This window comes from Haliotis rubra, unplaced genomic scaffold, assembly GCF_003918875.1.
Source record: "Haliotis rubra isolate DU_JTF1 unplaced genomic scaffold, ASM391887v1 Scf909, whole genome shotgun sequence".
Taxonomy (NCBI): Eukaryota; Metazoa; Mollusca; class Gastropoda; order Lepetellida; family Haliotidae; genus Haliotis; species Haliotis rubra.
Window position 1 is genome coordinate 263019 of NW_025767645.1, and position 21323 is coordinate 284341.

At 42.8% G+C, this 21323-nt stretch overlaps 1 protein-coding gene across 9 annotated transcripts in view; it reads right to left on the reverse strand.

Moving 5' to 3' along the window:
* The window catches only part of LOC124264093 (proline-serine-threonine phosphatase-interacting protein 1-like), a 112751-nt gene extending 95117 nt beyond the window's left edge, over positions 1–17634 (reverse strand). For all 9 annotated transcript variants that reach the window (XR_006895041.1, XR_006895042.1, XM_046698819.1 and 6 more), the window contains exon 1: positions 17518–17634. Coding sequence is in view for 7 of the 9 variants with exons in the window: in XM_046698819.1 (XP_046554775.1) it covers positions 17518–17553 (36 nt within the window). In the remaining 2 variants the exon portion in view is untranslated. The remainder of the gene's footprint in view (positions 1–17517) is intronic.
* Between the last annotated feature and the right edge of the window lie 3689 nt (positions 17635–21323).

Genomic DNA, 21323 nt, shown 5'->3' on the forward strand with positions numbered 1-21323 from the left:
GTTGAAATGTCTGTGGGATTCATGTGAAAGAAAGGTCTGCTGACTGAAAGGAAGGTCTGCTGACTGAAAGAAAGGTCTGCTGACTGAAAGGAAGGTCTGCTGACTGAAAGAAAGGTCTGCTGACTGAAAGAAAGGTCTGCTGACTGATGATGATGAGAAGGACGGATGATCTGGTCAATGTACAGGACCAAGCATTTTGATACTAATTTGAAGGATCAAGTTAGGGCACTGGCTTATCCAGGTTGGCTTATCAAGATTCATATATGCAGTACAGAAGCTAAGCCAGGTAGAAATAGGTTTGTTCAACACCTACTACATAAAAAAGGTGTGACTGTCCTGTTTGGTCCAGGAAAGCCTGTTGAGCAAGGTAATCTAAATCCCAAACAGAGGTGGTCTAATGGAAGGCTTCATTGTACAAACTACATTCAGTGATACATTTAATGAAGTTATGTGAATTTCTCTTAAAGCACATCAACGCCCCCTTGAGCATGTGTGGTCGTGTGAGATACCAAGGGAGGTAACTCATCTATACATATTTCCATCTAACAAAGTTGAACTTAGACTACCATCTGAAACAAAATGTCAGCCCAACAAATTACACCTCTGTCATACACTATGACACTTGGTCAGAAAATCATTACCACCAAAAAAATTCTTCCTACATGAAATTTAGTAGCAGTAAATTAATACATCTAAACGATGACCTATTTTGGGGTAGTTCTTACAACTATGTACTAGTACCTCAATGACTGTTGCTGATGTCCCTATTATGAACAACGTATCAATAACTCTAGACAACTGAAACTCTTCATTGGGGCCAGAACTGTAATTGCTTGTTTTGTGTAAGCACATTGTTCGAAAAACTGATTCCGCAATAAATTGAGGATTTCCACCTGAAACTGATGGGTACTGTTGAGGTCTTCCTTCCCCTTCGGAGATGAGATAAACGAGGTTGTGAAACTAAGTATTGAAGTTCCCTCATTTCAATTGTACAGTCTCCAACACCCTCATGATTTCAGAGATAAACAATTGACTTTGTTGCCCTTGTATGTGTTTGTGATGGAACAACCATGTGGCAGGATAATTGACTTCCCTCAACACCATCCCATCAACACCTTCCCTTCAACATCATCCCTCTACATCATCCCTTCAACACCATCCCCTCTACATCATCCCTTCAACATCATCCCTCAACATCATCCCTCTAAAACCATCCCCTCAACATCATCCCTTCAACATCATCCCTTCAACACCATCCCCTTAAAAACATCATTCCTTCCACACCATCCTCTACATCATCCCCTCAAAACCATCCTCTCAACATCATCCCTCTACATCATCCCTCAACACCATTTCTCAACACCATCCGTTCAACACCATCCACTCCACATCATCCCTCTCCACACCATCCTCTCAGCACCATCCCTCAACACCATCCATCCTACACCATCCTCTCAACACCATCCCTCTACACTAATTCCCTTAAACACCATCCCTCTACATCATCCTCTCAACATCATCCCTCAACACCATCCCTCTACATACCCATCCCTCAACACCATCCCTCAACACCATCCTTCAACACCATCCTCTACATCATCCCTCAACACCATCCTCCAACACCATCCCATCAACACCATCCATCTACACCATCTTCTCAACACCATCCCTCTACACCATCCCCTTTAAACAAGATCCCTCTACATCATCCTCTCAACACCATCCTCAACATCAACCCTCCATATCATCCCCTCAACACCATCCCTCAACACCATCCCTCAACACCATCCCTCTACATCATCCCTTCAACATCATCCCTCAACACCATCCCTCAACACCATCCATTCAAACCATCCACCATCCCAAACACCAACCCTCTACATCATCCTCTCAACACCATCCCACAACACCATCCCTCTACATCATCCTCTCAACACCATCCCACAACACCATCCTCTACATCATCCTTCTCAACACCTGTCCACAACACCCCTCTTTTAAAACCTCCCTGTTTCACAACATCCTCTCTGTGAACAACACCCTCCCTGTCCTCCAATACCATCCTCCTGTCCACAACACCCTCCCTGTCCACAACACCCTCATTGTCCAAAAGCACCTCCTGTCCACAACATCCCCCAGTCCACAACACCCTCCTGTCCACAACACCCTCATTGTCCACAACACCCTCCTGTCCACAACACCCTCCCCTGTCCACAACACCATCCCTGTCCACAACACCCCAATGTCCACAACATCCTCCCTGTCCACAACACCCTCCCTGTCCACAACATCCTCCTGTCCACTACAAACATCCTTCCCTGTCCACAACACCTCCTCCTCCCTGTCCACAACATCCTCCCTGTCCACAACATCTCCCTGTCCTGTCAACATCCCTCCCCTGTCCACAACATCCACCCTGTCTAATAACACCCTCCTCCCTGTCCATCCTCCAACACCTGTCCTGTCCATCCTTCCATCCATCCCTCCTCCACAACACCTCCTATTCTTCTTCCTTTCATCCCAGTCCATCCCTCCACCCTCCCTGTCCACAACACCCTCCATGTCCACAACATCCTCCCTGACCACCATCCACCCTCCACTGTCCATTTCCACCCTCCATCCCAGTCCACAAATGTCCATTTATCCTCAACATCGTCCACCACCACAACTTCTTCCCTGTCCACAACACACCTCCTCCTTCCAACTGTCCTCTCCCTGTCCACAAATACCTCCCTGTCCAACATTCCAGTCACAACACCTCCTTGTCCACACAACACCCTCCCAGTCCACCCAACACCTCCCTCCCGTGTCACAACACACCTCCCTGTCCACACACCATCCTGTCCACCACAACATTCATCCATGTCCACAACACCTCCCTGTTCATTGTCCATTCATCCTCCTGTTCAAATATCCATCCTTTCCACAACATCCTCCTTCTTAGTCCATCAAGCAACATCATCCTGTCCACAACACTCCTTCCTTGACCTCCATCCATCCACTCCTTCTTGTCCTGTCCACACCACTCTTATGTTCACAACATCACTCCTGTCCACTTCCTTGTCCTCCCTGTCCACAACACCTCCTCCTAGTCCACATAAATATCATCCTCGTGTCACAACACCCTCCTGTTCCATCATACTTCCTTGTCCATCCCTCCTCCATTCTTAAATACCCTCCCTGTCCATTTGTCCATGTCCATTTCCACACCCTCCTGTCCACAACACCTCCCTTCCATGTCCATCATCCTGTTCATGAATCCCTCCCTGTCCTCCAACACCCTCCTTGTCCACAACAACATCTGTCCCTGTCTCCATTCATCCTCAGTCCAGTCCTCACAATATCCTCCTGTGCCTCACAACACCCTCCACAGTCCATGCTTTCCTGTCCACTCCACTCCTCCCTTCCCTTGTCCACCTCCATGCCCTCCACCCTCCTTCTTCCTTTCGGTTTCCTCCTGTCCTTCCTGTCCTTCTTCCTCCATGGGTCTTCCTCCATTCCTCCAGTCCTTCCTGTCCTGTGTTGATCCTGGGATCCTTCGGGTTTCCTCCTGTCCTGTGTCTGGTTCCTCCTGTCCTTCCTCCTTGTCCTTCCTTGTCCTCCGGCCTCGGTCCGGTGTCCGGCGTTGTCGTGGCCACTCCTGTGTCCGGCGTCCTGTGTCCATCCGGTGTCGTGTGCCTCCGGCGTCCGTCGTGTGTCGTATTCCGGTTGGCCGTGTCGTCGTCCGGCCAGTCTGTCCGGCGTATCCTGTCTGTGTCCGGCGTCGTCGTCGTCTGTGTCGTGTCCGCTGTGGCCTGGGTCCGGTCTGTGTTATCGGGTCGTTCGGGTCGCTCCAACATCCTCCTGTCCACAACACCCTCCCTGTCTCCAACACTCCTCCCTGTCCACAACACCCTCCTCCTCCACAACACCCCTCCCTCAACACACCTCCCTGCCCCCAACACCCTCCTGTGTCCCAACACCTCCCCTGTCTCCCAACACCCTCCCTGTCCACAACATCCTCCCCTGTCCACAACACCCTCCCTGTCTCCAACACCCTCCCTGTCCACAACAACCTCCCTGTCTCACAACACCCCTCCCTGTTCACAACACCCTCCCATTCCACAACACCCCGCTTTCTTCAATGGCTATCCCTCCTCTGACTGCTGTCACTTCTCTGGCTGTATAAGAAGTTTTGACGCGTGACAGTAGCCACAATTTCCTGTGTGGTTTCTCCAGAATGTCAGTCAGCTGGTTGACACATTCAGCCCTGCATAGTCCATCATAGTATCGGGCCACCATCCAGTAGTGTGCCTCTATCATCAACATCAATAACTGAACAAATGAAAAAGACTGTGCTCAAACTGCGCAAGGTCATTCAGGGGTGATCACCGCTTGCTGAAAAGCATGTACAATGCATTGACCCCCTAAAAATTAATGTATAAAGGCAGCAACCCCTGCATGTCAAGTACAAAATAAATTACCACCCCACTATTACATTGTGTACTCAAATTACCATCCCTACCACTATTACTTGTGTGCTCAACTACCATCCCCACTATTACTTGTGTACCAAATTACCATCCCCACTATTACTTGTGTACCAAATTACCATCCCCACTATTACTTGTGTACCAAATTACCATCCCCACTATTACTTGTGTACAAATTACCATCCCCACTCATTACACTTGTGTACCAAATTACCATCCCCACATTACTTGTGTACCAAATTACCATCCCCACTATTACTTGTGTACAATATTGATGACCTCCTCGACCCACACACATGAACTGTCCCCTGACAAATGGAGTAGTATTTAAAACATGATGAGTTACATTTCAAAGATTATGCACATCATATTAAACTAAAGATAAATAATTGACATAATTGGTTTCATAACTGATCACACAAACTCTCAAGAGAGTTGACATCAAGCTTCCAAAAGACACAATGACATCACGCAAAGTGACATCATGTCACAGAGCATCAAGCCAAATGACATTGAGCTAATGACATCAAGCCAATACCATCATACCAATGGCATCAAGCCAATGACAGCAAGGAAAATGACATCGCTTCCAATGACATCAAGCCAAATGACATCAAGCCAGTGACTTCAAGCCAAATTACATAAAGCAAAATGATGTTAAATAAAATGACATTAAGTGACATCTGTCCGATGGACATCAAGTCAAATGACCAAAGCCAATATTCCACACTTTTGTTACTAAGCTGGACTAAACTCCCCTTGACCTTCACTCTGGTGAGCTATGACAACAGCTACATGTATACTGTCAGCACAGATTACAATCAAGCTCTGTAGCTTACATGACCTGAAGGGTTGCACATCGATAACTGGAGGTTCAGGGATGCACATCGATAACTAGAGGTGCAGGGATGCGCATCAATAACTAGAGGTGCAGGGATGCATCAATAACTAGAGGTTCAGGGATGCACATCGATAACTAGAGGTTCAGGGATGCACATCGATAACTAGAGGTTCAGGGATGCACATCGATAACTAGAGGTTCAGGGATGCACATTGATAACTAGAGGTTCAGGGATGCACATTGATAACTGGAGGTTCAGGGATGCACATCGATAACTAGAGGTGCAGGGATGCGCATCAATAACTACTAGAGTTCAGGGATGCACATCGATAACTAGAGGTTCAGGGATGCACATCGATAACTAAAGGTTCAGGGATGCACATCGATAACTAGAGGTTCAGGGATGCGATCAATAACTAGAGGTTCAGGGATGCACATCGATAACTAGAGGTTCAGGGATGCACATCGATAACTGGAGGTTCAGGGAAGCACATTGATAACAGGAGGTTCAGGGATGCACATTGATAACTGGAGGTTCAGGGATGCATGTCAATAACTAGGGTTCAGGGATGTGCATTGATAACTGGAGGTTCAGGGATGCACATCGATAACTAGTGGTTCAGGGATGCATATCGATAACTGGAGGTTCAGGGATGCACATCGATAACTGGAGATTGAGGGAGGCACATCGATAACTAGAGGTTCAGGGATGTGCATCAATAACTAGAGGTTCAGGGATGCACATCGATTACTGGAGGTTCAGGGATGAACATCGATAACTGGAGGTTCAGGGATGCACATCGATAACTGGAGGTTCAGGGATGCATATCGATAACTGGAGGTTCAGGGATGCACATCGATAACTGGAGGTTCAGGGATGCACATCGATAACTGGAGGTTCAGGGATGCATATCGATAACTGGAGGTTCAGGGATGGAGGTTCTCGATAACTGGAGGTTCAGGGATGCACATCGATAACTGGAGGTTCAGGGATGCACATCGATAACTAGACGTTCAGGGATGCACATCAATAACTGGAGGTTCAGGGATGCGCATCGATAACTAAAGGTTCAGCGTTGCACATCAATAACTAGAGGGTCAGGGATGCACATCGATAACTGGAGGTTCAGGGATGCACATTGATAACTACAGGTTCAGGGATGCACGTCGATAACTAGGGGTACAGGGATGCGATTGATAACTAGAGGTTCAGGGATGCACATCGATAACTAGAGGTTCAGGGATGCACATTGATAACTGGAGGTTCAGGGATGCACATTGATAACTAGAGGTTCAGGGATGCACATTGATAACTAGAGGTTCAGGGATGCACATTGATAACTGGAGGGTCAGGGATGTGTAGGTAGATGGTGTGTCAGTCTTTACCCACCTGGTGATATCTGGTTTAAACCCTGTACATGTTTGTGAGTCGAGGTAAACCCTGTACATGTTTGTGGGTCCAGGTAAAACCCTGTACATGTTTGTGAGTCCAGGTTAAACCCTGTACATGTTTGTGAGTCCAGGTAAAACCCTGTACATGTTTGTGAGTCCAGGTAAACCCTGTACATGTTTGTGAGTCCAGGTAAACCCTGTACATGTTTGTGAGTCCAGGTAAATCCTGTACATGTTTGTGAGTCCAGGTAAACCCTGTACATGTTTGTGAGTCCAGGTAAATCCTGTACATGTTTGTGAGTCCAGGTAAACCCTGTACATGTTTGTGAGTCCAGGTAAACCCTGTACATGTTTGTGAGTCCAGGTAAAACCCTGTACATGTTTGTGAGTGCAGGTAAAACCCTGTACATGTTTGTGAGTCAAGGTAAAACCCTGTACATGTTTGTGAGTCCAGGTAAAACCCTGTACATGTTTGTGAGTCCAGGTAAAACCCTGTACATGTTTTAAGTCCAGGTAAAACCCTGTACATGTTTTAAGTTAAGGTGCAATATGGAATCTGGAGAGTCTGGAGAGATTATTGCTACATTTTGACAGATGACCACAGTAAACTGTCACACCTACGGTGGCATGAATGTTAAAACCTGTATGTATGTATCTACACATCGGCTGTCCACATGCTGCTGACAGAGTGGGTGACAAGTCGGACCTGGCCTCCTCCATCAACAACTATATAAATAGACCACGACCTCGTAATCACACAGCGACAGTGTTATCTTCCTGGTGCTCTGTCAGTGTGAGATCACACAAGGAAACATCCCTGTTAGACAATCACTGGGTCACCAAGTCCTCAGTAAACATGTGGATCGCCAATCAACAGATTGTGTCCCAAACATTATCAGTGTTGCAAACTCCCACCTGCCCGACTGCCCGACCGCCCGGGGTACTCCCACCTGCCCGACCGCCCGGGCCCGACCGCCCGGGGCCGTCTGTTTTAAAAGTTGCAGTTGTTCAGTTTAAAAAGTTGCACGCCCGATGGTCTGGCTGTTAAATCAGTGTAATTTTGTAATGTATATAATGACTACAGCCTTGACTGAAAAACATTTGAAAACGTGTGTTATTGTGACAATAACCTGACATTAAACAGTTCCCTCCTCTTATTAACGTAACCTTCTTTTTATTTTTCTTAATCCAGAAAATTCTGGACTGGCAACTTTCCAGCCGGTCTGGTAACTTTTGAGAGTTACCAGTCCAGTTGTCTGGCTGAAATTTTTGGGAATTTACAACACTGACATTATATATGGATTGCCACAGACCAGATGTCAAATCTGATGTATCTCGCACACTGCAATATTTACCTTTAAAACATCATGTATAGTGCATTGTAGATTATCTCTTCAAAGTGTACAATTTTTCATCAACTACTGCTTTAAACTGCGATTTTTATCAATCAACTCATCAGAATGTCAGTCTTTTTCTGTATAGTAATTCTTTAAACAATCAAACGTTTTCTCAATTACCTCCTTTTTTAGAAGCAAAATGACAATATTCTGAAAATATTCACTTGTTACCAACTTCTGCTGAAGAACTCGTCCGTTACATTCAGTTAAGTCACAACTGTAATGAAAACATGCAAATATTATCATCCAGGGCCCCGTTCCTAAAAACGATCGTAGCACTACGACTGTCGTAAGCCTATGTTAAAGTATGGGAGATACGATCGTCTCACGGTTACGATCGCTTTGAGGAACGGGGCCCTGCTAATCAAATGGTGCAACTGGTTATCACGAAGACAATAATTGCCGATCACCAAACTGTAAACACAAACTCAAATAAACACACAGATTCTATCAGACACTGGTAATGCTGGATAGCTTTAATGCTCCAAAATCTCACCATTATTTTCTTTACCAGATGGGAGTAAAGGCAGTGTGAAGAAATGTATACTGTGGTATCAAATTAAGGATATGAGGTATTCCATTTTGAAAATGTGAAATGAAATATGTTCTTCCTTGTGGTTACAACAGACCAACATTGCCGATGGTCGTCGTGGTCCGTGATGAGTAACACTTGTATGACGGAGATACACACAAGGAAGCTGAAGCTGCACCTCACTATCATCATTATCTCGGAGGAAGTGTTTCAGTCGGTTGTGAAACACAACTTTCTTAGGAAAAGTTTAACTGATAAGTGTGGCAGAGTTGATACTGAGAAAATCTAAATATCAAACCGTATGTTCACAATAACATACTACAAACAAAAAGTAGGGGAACACCGTAAAATTTGATAGTCATACATAAACGTGGTGAGGTCATTGATATTTTTAGGTAAATGCAACTTTTTGTGTGGTTAACAGGCTTTTGAAACGGTATGTTGGAATATGCAGTGAAGCACTGATTTAACATCCGTTGAGTTTGAGTGAAAAGAAACATTCTCAAATACAGCAAAAAGCAAGAATGTTGAAATGTTCCCCCTACATGAATCTGGACCAGACATTCTAAGTGAGGTGTGGACGAGCCAAGTCCACAGGTACCACAAGAGTGGCACAATAGGAGGTGTGGACGAGCCAAGTCCACAGGTACCACAAGAGTGGCACAATAGGAGGTGTGGACGAGCCAAGTCAACAGGTACCACCACAATAGGAGTGGACGAGCCAAGTCCACAGGTACCACAAGAGTGGCACAATAGGAGGTGTGGACGAGCCAAGTCCACAGGTACCACAAGAGTGGCACAATAGGAGGTGTGGACGAGCCAAGTCCACAGGTACCACAAGAGTGGCACAATAGGAGGTGTGGACGAGCCATGTCCACAGGTCCACAGGTACCACAGGTACCACAAGAGCACAATAGGAGGTGTGGACAAGCAAAGTCCACAGGTACCACAAGAGCGGCACAATAGGAGGTGTGGACGAGCCAAGTCCACAGGTACCACAAGAGCTGCACAATAGGAGGTGTGGACGAGCCAAGTCAACAGGTACCACAAGAGTGGCACAATAGGAGGTGTCGGAAGAGCCAAGTCCACAGGTACTACAACAGTGGCACAATAGGAGATGTGGACGAGCCAAGTCCTTTAGTCACTCATTACACCTGCAGTGTTACACCTGCAATGGTACACCTGCAATATTACACCTGCAATGTTACACCTGCAATATACACCTGCAATGTTACACCTGCAATGTTACACCTGCAATGTTACACCTGCAATGTTACACCTGCAATGTTACACCTGCAATGTTATGTTTCAGTTGCAACGCTACAGCTACAATGTTTGGACCAACAGTGATTTAGATGTACCCACTGAGTGTAGCAGGCCATTTCTTCTCCGGTCTAAACTTCCCCGGGAGAATGTGGCACCTGCAACAAATTATTACAAACATTTGGTTTTGACTTAAAGTTTGGTACACCTGCAATGGTCCACACCTGCAATGTGACACCTGCACTGTGACCTGCAATGTATACATGTTTGCAATGTGAATATACCTGCAATCCATCCACCTCCAATGGCCACACCTGCAATGTGACACCTGCAATAGTTACACCTGTCCACACCAGTCACCATATGATGTAAACACCAATGCACACCTTGATGGGTAAAACACCTGCAATGTTACACCTGCAATGTTTGACACCTGCATTGGTGTATTTATACACCTGCAATGGAACATTATGCACATAAGCTTGACACCTGCAATGTTTTGCTTCAGGTGAATGAAATATGCTACACCTATCCATGACAAGTATACCCCTTATCAAACCTTGTTTTTTTAATTTAGAATAAGGCAATATAGTGGAATGATAGATGATACAGCATTTGATATAGATATTGTGTTGGGTTGTTGTTGTGTTGATGGTAAAACAATAGCAATCATATTATTTATAATAAAGTAAAGATAATTTTTGTAATATTAAATTATTGTTAATAATTTGGAATTAGGGAATTGTGATCAAACATGATTATTTTTACCAGTGGTTGTTTATGTTTTAGTACTCATGTCACAGAGATGCTCATTCCGGGAAAAACTACTTTAATTTCCCCAGAAGAGGTCTTTGTCCTCAGGATATTCTTACCCTGGGGAAAGTTTGAACCCAGCAAAGTCCTTTTACACACAATCTACTGATATTTGTACCCATGTGGGGATTCCAGAACCAGGCTTGGGGCGTCTTTACCCATGTGGGATTGAACCGGGTCTTGGTGTGATTAACGCTTTAACCATTAGGCTACCCACCGCCCCCACAATGGAAGACACCCGCTATAGTGAACTTGTCGGTCATCTCTCTACTGGTCAGCACCCATCATCATCTCACCCTTTTGATATAAGAACAAAGGTGGTAAAGAAGTAGCCTTAAAGGTCACATGCAACGTATAAATACAACTCTGCAGATTCTGATACCTTTGGGTATGGACTTAGCCGTACAAATCATCAAAAATGCAAATTCAACTTATAAAGTTGAAAAATAACGCGATGAAAAAAAACGCACGAAATCGCAGTTCAAACGATTCACTAATTTTCCCCCAGCGTTTTGGGGGGTATTCAAGTGGTTCCAACAACTGGGCTGCACTCATAGCATGTGCGCAGTGAAACAGGTTCGCACAACTTGGAAGCAGGTTGTCCGTGAATACTCGGTGAAGGCTTGATATCTCACAGGCGCGAGCTTTTTATATGTTATGACAGTAAATTAACTGTTTATACAATTTCATTTGTCTATTTCACCACACGTTCTTCTTACCAAGTCACTTTCTCAGTTCGATACTTAAAAGCAATGTCATTATTTAGCGTTGACAGAATTTCTAACTGAGATATAGATATGTCGTTGCCATAAAACTCAATGTCTTGTTTTATTGACACCTGTGTGCCTGTCTGCTAATGACAATATTCAACACACAAGTGCGATCACTGACCACATGCAATTTGAACTTAACACCAATCAGGCTATACACCACAAACAAAATGCATTGATTTATGGCCCGAGTTCGGTCTGTCACATTATGTAATTACACAGACAGGCAGGTGTGATACTTGTAATGATGTAATGATGTCTATTGATTGCAAAATGTTATACACAAAAATGAGCATGTATTTACAAAACCCAACATCTCTATATATACACACACAATGAGACGTGAGGGCATCTGCAAATGAACCACCCATTACACTTGAGTGCACGCCCACCCGCTCTGACTGGGTTCGGTGTCCCGGCTGCTTCGTTTCGAGGGAAGTAAACCCAAGTACACAATATTGCACTTTTGATTTGCGATTGTACGCGTATAATTTTGTTTATATGTGTTTTCATAACCAGCAATGTTTATTATATGTCATGAATAAGTGATAATTGTGTTATAATTATATTTGATTTTTTGGTTGCATGTGACCTTTAATAGTTGATTCAAGGGTGGGGGAAACTTTGGCCTAGGACAGATCAACTTTCCCCGAGGAAGATTAAGCCTAGGGGGGAAAGTTTGGCCATGGGGAAAGTTTGGCCTGTTTAGGCTTTGTCTCCCAGCTAACTCTGAGACTGACACGGTTCAAATGGAAGGAATATTGTGAGACCTTGAACATAATATAGTATGTAAACTGTTATTTGAATCTGGAACATTGTGAATACAACATATGCACAGACTACAATACATAAAATGTAAACCCTTGTCTGCATATACTACATTGTGTCACATTCACACAACATATGTCACAGACTACAATACCAAAATGAAGGAATCCATACTGTCTGCATATACCACTTATGTCACACCACACTGATTGTCTGTATATACACCACTATGTCACACTACACTGATTGTCTGTATATACAATTCACTATGTCACACCACACTGATTGTCTGTATATACACCACTATGTCACACCACACTGATTGTCTGTATATACACCCACTGTGTCACACCACACTGATTGTCTGTATATACACCACTATGTCACACCACACTGATTGTCTGTATATACACCACTATGTCACACCACACTGATTGTCTGTATATACACCACTATGTCACACCACACTGATTGTCTGTATATACACCACTATGTCACACCACACTGATTGTCTGTATATACACCACTATGTCACACCACACTGATTGTCTGTATATACACCACTGTGTCACACCACACTGATTGTCTGTATATATATACACCACTGATTGTCTGTATATACACACACCACACTGATTGTCTGTATATACACCACTATGTCACACCACACTGATTGTCTGTATATACACCACTATGTCACACCACACTGACACTGATTACACCACTATGTCACACCACACTGATTGTCTGTATATACACTATGTCACACCACACTGATTGTCTGTATATACTGGGTCTGTCTATGTCACCACACTGATTGTCTGTATATACACCACTATGTCACACCACACTGATTGTCTGTATATACACCACTATGTCACACCACTGGGATTGTCTGTATATACACCACTTGTTCTATCACACTGATTATATATACACCACTATGTCACACCACACTGATTGTCTGTATATACACCACTATGTCATGTCACACTGATTGTCTGATTGTCTGTATATACACCACTATGTCACACCACACTGATTGTCTGTATATACACCACTATGTCACACCACACTGATTGTCTGTATATACACCACTATGTCACACCACACTGATTTGTATATACACCACTATGTCACACCACAACTGATTGTCTGTATATACAACCCACTATAGTCACACCACACATTGTCTGTATATACACCACTATGTGATTGTCTGTATATACACCACACCACACTGATTGTCTGTATATACACACTATGTCACACTGATTGTCTGTATATACACCACTATGTCACACCACACTGATTGTCTGTATTGTCACTATGTATACACCACACTGATTGTCTGTATATACACCACTATGTCACACCAGACTGATTGTCTGTATATACACCACTATGTCACACCACACTGATTGTCTGTATATACACCACTATGTCACACCACACTGATTGTCTGTATATACACCACTATGTCACACCACACTGATTGTCTGTATATACACCACTATGTCACACCACACTGATTGTCTGTATATACACCACTATGTCACACCACACTGATTGTCTGTATATACACCACTATGTCACACCACACTGATTGTCTGTATATACACCACTGTGTCACACCACACTGATTGTCTGTATATACACCACTATGTCACACCACACTGATTGTCTGTATATACACCACTATGTCACACCACACTGATTGTCTGTATATACACCACTATGTCACACCACACAGATTATCTATATATACACCACTATGTCACACCACACTGATTGTCTGTATATACACCACTATGTCACACCACACTGATTGTCTGTATATACACCACTATGTCACATCACACTGATTGTCTATATATACACCACTATGTCACACCACACTGATTGTCTGTATATACTGTGTCACTATGTCATTGTCATATACACCACTATGTCACACCAGACTGATTGTCTGTATATACACCACTATGTCACACCACACTGATTGTCTGTATATACACCACTATGTCACACCACACAGATTATCTGTATATACACCACTATGTCACACCACACTGATTGTCTGTATATACACCACTATGTCACACCACACTGATTGTCTGTATATACACCACTATGTCACACCAGACTGATTGTCTGTATATACACCACTGATTGTCTGTATATACACCACTATGTCACACCAGACTGATTGTCTGTATATACACCACTATGTCACATCACACTGATTGTCTGTATATACGCCACTATGTCACACCACACTGTTTGTCTGTATATACGCCACTATGTCACACAACACTGATTGTCTGTATATACGCCACTATGTCACACAACACTGATTGTCTGTATATACGCCACTATGTCACACCACACTGATTGTCTGTATATACACCACTATGTCACACCACACTGACTGTCTGTATATACACCACTATGTCACACTACACTGATTGTCTGCATATACACCACTATGTCACACCAGACTGATTGTCTGTATATACACCACTATGTCACACCACACTGATTGTCTGTATAAACGCCACTATGTCACACCACACTGACTGTCTGTATATACACCACTATGTCACACCACACTGATTGTCTGTATATACACCACTATGTCACACCACACTGTCACACCACACTGATTGTCTGCATATACACCACTATGTCACACCACACTGATTGTCTGCATATACACCACTATGTCACACCACACGGATTGTCTGTATATACACCACTATGTCACACCACACTGATTGTCTGTATATACACCACTATGTCACACCAGACTGATTGTCTGTATATACACCACTATGTCACACCACACTGATTGTCTGCACACATATATATTGCATGTATCATGTGACCTGTGTCAAACTTTGCTTCAGATAAGTGGATCATCGAAACAAAGACGTAGATGTAAATGGAGTGAACTCGGCTTAACATAGAGTAACAAACAGTTGCTGAAAAAACATATTTACTTCAAGTATATGGTTACATGTGCCCCATATCTATATGTATACACACTGTAACCGACCACACACAACTATATGGTTACATGTGCCCCATATCTATATGTATACACACTGTAACCGACACACAATTATATGGCTACATGTGTCCTGTATCTATATGTATACACACTGTAACCGACTACACACACCTGTATGGTTACATGTGCCCCGTATCTATATGTATACACTCTGCAACCTTCCCACACCTGTATGGTTACATGTGCCCCGTATCTGTATGTATACACTCTGTAACAGACCAAACACAACTACATGGTTACATGTGCCCGTATCTATATGCATACACTCTGTAACAGACCACATACAACTACATGGTTACATGTGCCTCGTATCTATATGTATACACTCTGCAACCTACACACAACTACATAGTTACATGTGCCCCGTATCTATATGTATACACTCTGTAACCGACCACATACAACTACATGGTTACATGTGCCCCGTATCTATATGTATACACTCTGTAACCGACCACATACAACTACATGGTTACATGTGCCCCGTATCTATATGTATACACTCTGCAACCTACACACACCTGTATGGTTACATGTGCCTCGTATCTATATATATACACTCTGTAACCGGCCTCACACAACTACATGGTTACATGTGCCCCGTATCTATATTTATACACTCTGTAACCGACCACACACAACTATATGGTTACATGTGCCCCGTATCCATATGCATACACTCTGTAACCGGCCTCACACAACTACATGGTTACATGTGCCCCGTATCTACATGTATACACACTGTAACCCACCACATACAACTACATGGTTATATGTGCCCCGTATCTATATGTATACACTCTGTAACCGACCACACACAACTACATGGTTACATGTGCCTCGTATCTGTATGTATACACTCTGTAACCGACCACACACAACTACATGGTTACATGTGCCCCGTATCTATATGTATACACTCTGTAACCGACCAAACACAACTACATGGTTACATGTGCCCCGTATCTACATGTATACACACTGTAACCCACCACATACAACTACAACTACATGGTTACATGTGCCCCCATATCTACATGTATACACACTGTAACCACCACATACAACTACATGGTTACATGTGCCCGTGATCTATATGTATACACTCTGTAACCGACCACACACAACTACATGGTTACATGTGCCCCGTGATCTATATGTATACACTCTGTAACCCACACAACTCCTGGCATGGTTACATGTGCCCGTATCTACATGTATACATAACCCACCACACACAATATGTTACATACACTACATGTATAACCTGTAACCCACCACACACAACTACATGGTTACATGTGCCCGTATCTTATGTATACACACTGTAACCCACCACACACAACTACATGGTTACATGTATGTCTACATGTATACACCTGTAACCCACCACACACAACTACATGGTTACATGTGCCCCGTGTATCTATATGTATACACTCTGTAACCGACCACACACAACTACATGGTTACATGTGCCCCGTATCTATATGTATACACTCTGTAACTGACCACACACAACTACATGGTTACATGTGCCCCGTATCTATATGCATACACTCTGTAACCGGGCCTCACACACAACTACATGGTTACATGTGCCCCGTATCTATATGTATACACTCTGTAACCGACCACACACAACTACATGGTTACATGTGCCCCATATCTATATGTATACACTCTGTAACCGACCTCACACAACTACATGGTTACATGTGCCCCGTATCTATATGCATACACTCTGTAACCGACCACACACAACTACATGGTTACATGTGCCCCGTATCTAAATGTATACACTCTGTAACCGACCACATACAACTACATGGTTACAGGTCTCCTAAATCACGTCATTTCTAGATGATAGACGTAATAACAGTGTAGGCACCTCTCATGTTACACATGTAACGGGCTGTAACACTGTATGTATGTGAGCTATAACATGCTGTAGTAACATCGGACGTCGCGGTCAACGCGTCAACACGGCCTGGTGAGTGGGGCAGCTACTTCCCACCGCTAACCAAGCATGTATATGTCACAACTGGACACGTAATGTACATAGTGTAACACAGTCCTGGGTTGTTCTTCAACACACGTGAACAAACCAGGTGTGACCGACCTTCGGCGCGGACCTGCGTTGTCGCCACTAAAATAAAATCTACATGGTCAAAATGTACAAACATTGTTTCTCACCCAGAAAGCCTCGGAGTATTGGGACAGTCGTGTCATCCTGTCGACCGCCGTAGATCACTGTCACTTCGCTGCATAACCAACCCGGAAGTTTATACACCGATCACGTGACATGTGATATGTTTTGTCGCAGCACAGTTGAGATAGTGAAACGCCGGCTTGTGTTGACGCCCCGGAGTGTTATTTATTCCTCTCTCTCTCTCTCTCTCTCTCTCTCTCTCTCTCTCTCTCTCTCTCTCTCTCTCTATATCTCTCTACTCTCTCTATCTCTCTCTCTCTCTCAACAAATTGCAAACACATTCTTAGACAGTTTGGTATATGGTCTACTACATATCACTTTTTCAGCTACACCATTGTACAAAAAACATACAGCTGTTATCTAAATGTGGCACCTTGAATTATAAAATATTATCACCTCATACGTACGTGACTAGTTTTTCTGACTAGAGAATTAAGTGACAATGTGATAAATTATTTGAGTAACCTATCAAATATTCCGCATGAGTTTGGCGATTTAGTAACACACGTCTGCTCAAAAACTTTAGAAGTAATTTGGCATACACATTGTAAATCATTATTACTCACATTGTTTTTTCCAAAATACCAACAAATTGCAAAAACATTCTAAAATCAAACCTGATAACTAGACTAGCCGACAATCTGAGGGCGTAGTAGACAAAAAAACGAGTAGCAAAATATTTGATCGATAGCCAGTTGCAACAACATAAAACTCATGAAAATTACCAGTCACTTTTTGCAGTACAAACAGTAAATATGTAGCCCAACTTTCAATTGTTTCAAATAGGATTTTTATTATGAAGAATAATACTTTTTCTCACCTGAAACATCGCTTAAAACACATCAGCATCGTTTTCTTCAGGATTACAAGATTCTATCGTTTCTTCCTTTACAGTTTTTAGTACTACATAAAGACAATATCAGGGTGATCAATATTAATCATCATAAATTTGGCAAAAGGAACATAACAAGACTGTATCCTCGATCGTTCTTTCTCTAGCAAGGCGGGCCCTTTTGCTTTCTGAATTTACCGATATTCTGTCTGAATTTCTGCTCTACGTTTTCCCACTTGAAATAAGAAACAAATGAGTAACGTATGTATAATACATTTCGATACATACCGTTACCCTATAATTATGCTCTTTCACTTAACAAAGACCCAGGACTAATCCAAATGTTATTACAAATATATAAACTCTGTCTGATAATCTACTAAAGTACCTTTCATTTGTACATCAATCCTTCCATCCCATTAAACAATCAAATATTCATATCAATTTTCATATCATTCAGAGAGGTGACCATCTCTTTCCCAACACATAGCTCATTATGTGAAAATAAAAGGACATTAAATAACACTGATTGCCAGTTTAAGTCAGAATGTTTTTAAAAAAAACAAAGTTTCTGGCTTCAAATGATATGACATTTACGTTTGAAACCTTCAACAAATGTTGTTACCTACGTTACCGTTGATAACGTATGTACCAGTTACTTTAGCATGCCTTGATCGAAAACTGGACCACCAAATGATGCCCTTAGCATCGCTTTCCTGTTTGTTATGATGGTAGTTAAAACACACAATGACAATTTGAAAGAATTACACTTTGTAACATGTTTAACATGACGTCTTTAATTATGCATGGTATCACTGAATTTTAAACAACATTACCTCATCAAACTGATGTGGTTTCTCTCTCAAAATGTGTCTTCTGTTCGATGACTGTCCCCACATGAAGTAGGTATAGCCAAAACCTAATCATATTGTTTCGAACACTTAATTCTGTACTTTCTAGTAACGTATGTAACGGTTACGTATGTATATTTTCAATGGTTTTCATTTTCATTTTTGCAAATTTATACACACAACTGATCGTGACATGAGCTGTTTCACAATGCTAGAAATGTGTGTTGTTGGTATAATGTTTTGAGTGAAGTGTCATAGAAATTGAAGTAATTATTGGCATGATAACGTATGTATTGCTTGATTTCTACGCATCTTGTTTGTGGTGTTGAAAAGTAGTTTTTCCAATACTGAACTATACTTTTACTTAAAACGTGTCGTAATTGATTTGGTAAATGTTTTGAGTATAAATAATTTATTCTGTACTTCACTTAAGCCAGAAAGGTACGCTGCTACACTGCCATCCAGAAAAACACAACGTATGTATCCAAAGTTTTGCGACAACATTGTTAACACTCTATAACTATTCCGATTTGGATGGTTTGCCTTCTTATTCTCATTTGTCCCCGGCCGTGATATTGCTGGAATATTGCTAAAAGCGGCGTAAAACCAAACTCAGTCAGTCTTATTCTCATTTGAATGCAGCGTAATAAGTACATTGTTCTTTAAATATTCAATCTGAAACCCAAACTGAAAAATCAAAATGACAGTATTAACTTCGTCACCGACATGGCGACAGTAACGTACGTATCGTTTTGCCAACTTTGCCTTTTCCTGCAATGCCAATATAAGGACAGATGACCCGAAACAGTGTTTGTTGGCTAGGGCGGGTATAAGACTGTGTGAATAATGCAAATACTTGGCACAATATTTGTTGGATTATGAACAATTGGTTGGCGACATCAATTACACCTCATTAGTGATAATGGGTGTCTAGCAAAGCACTGTGCATGGAATTTGATGTCGCATATCGCGCCTGGCACGCGCACTTTGTCTACACTGAACTTACTCACATTTTGCATGCTTTTTGACGCCTTAAGTTCACACACCTGACATTGAAAGTTTAAGAACGACTGATTATTCTCTAGTCTCTGAATGTTGTTAAAAAACACTTTAATTTTAATCTAAACTGCGCGTACGTCATGCGCGTACGTCATGGAAATCAGCGTCTCCGCGCCGTGGGTATGCTGGAGGCTGGAATGGCCCAAAATGAAGTCGCCAGACATGTTGGTGTCCATCGAAACACGATCTCATCTCTCTGGAGACGTTTTTAGCATTATGGAAACACGGTGTCATCTCTATGGAGACGTTTTCAGCATTATGGAAACACGGTCTCATCTGTATGGAGACGTTCTCAGCGTTATGGAAACACGGTGTCATCTCTCTGGAGACGTTTTCAGCATTATGGAAACACGGTGTCATCTCTCTGGAGACGTTTTCAGCATTATGGAAACACGGTGTCATCTGTATGGAGACGTTTTCAGCGTTATGGAAACACGGTGCCATCTCTATGGAGACGTTTTCAGCATTATGGAAACACGGTGTCATCTCTCTGGAGACGTTTTCAGCATTATGGAAACACGGTGTCATCTGTATGGAGACGTTTTCAGCATTATGGAAACACGGTGTCATCTCTCTGGAGACGTTTTCAGCATTATGGAAACACGGTGTCATCTCTATGGAGACGTTTTCAGCATTATGGAAACACGGTGTCATCTGTATGGAGACGTTTTCAGCATTATGGAAACACGGTGTCATCTCTCTGGAGACGTTTTCAGCATTATGGAAACACGGTGTCATCTCTGGAGATGGATGGACACGGTCATCTCTCTGGAGACGTTTTCAGCATTATGGAAACACGGTGTCATCTGTATGGAGACGTTTTCAGCATTATGGAAACACGGTGTCATCTGTATGGAGACGTTTTCAGCATTATGGAAACACGGTGTCATCTTTATGGAGACGTTTTCAGCATTATGGAAACACGGTGTCATCTCTCTGGAGACGTTTTCAGCATTATGGAAACACGGTGTCATCTCTCTGGAGACGTTTTCAGCATTATGGAAACACGGTGTCATCTCTCTGGAGACGTTTTCAGCATTATGGAAAC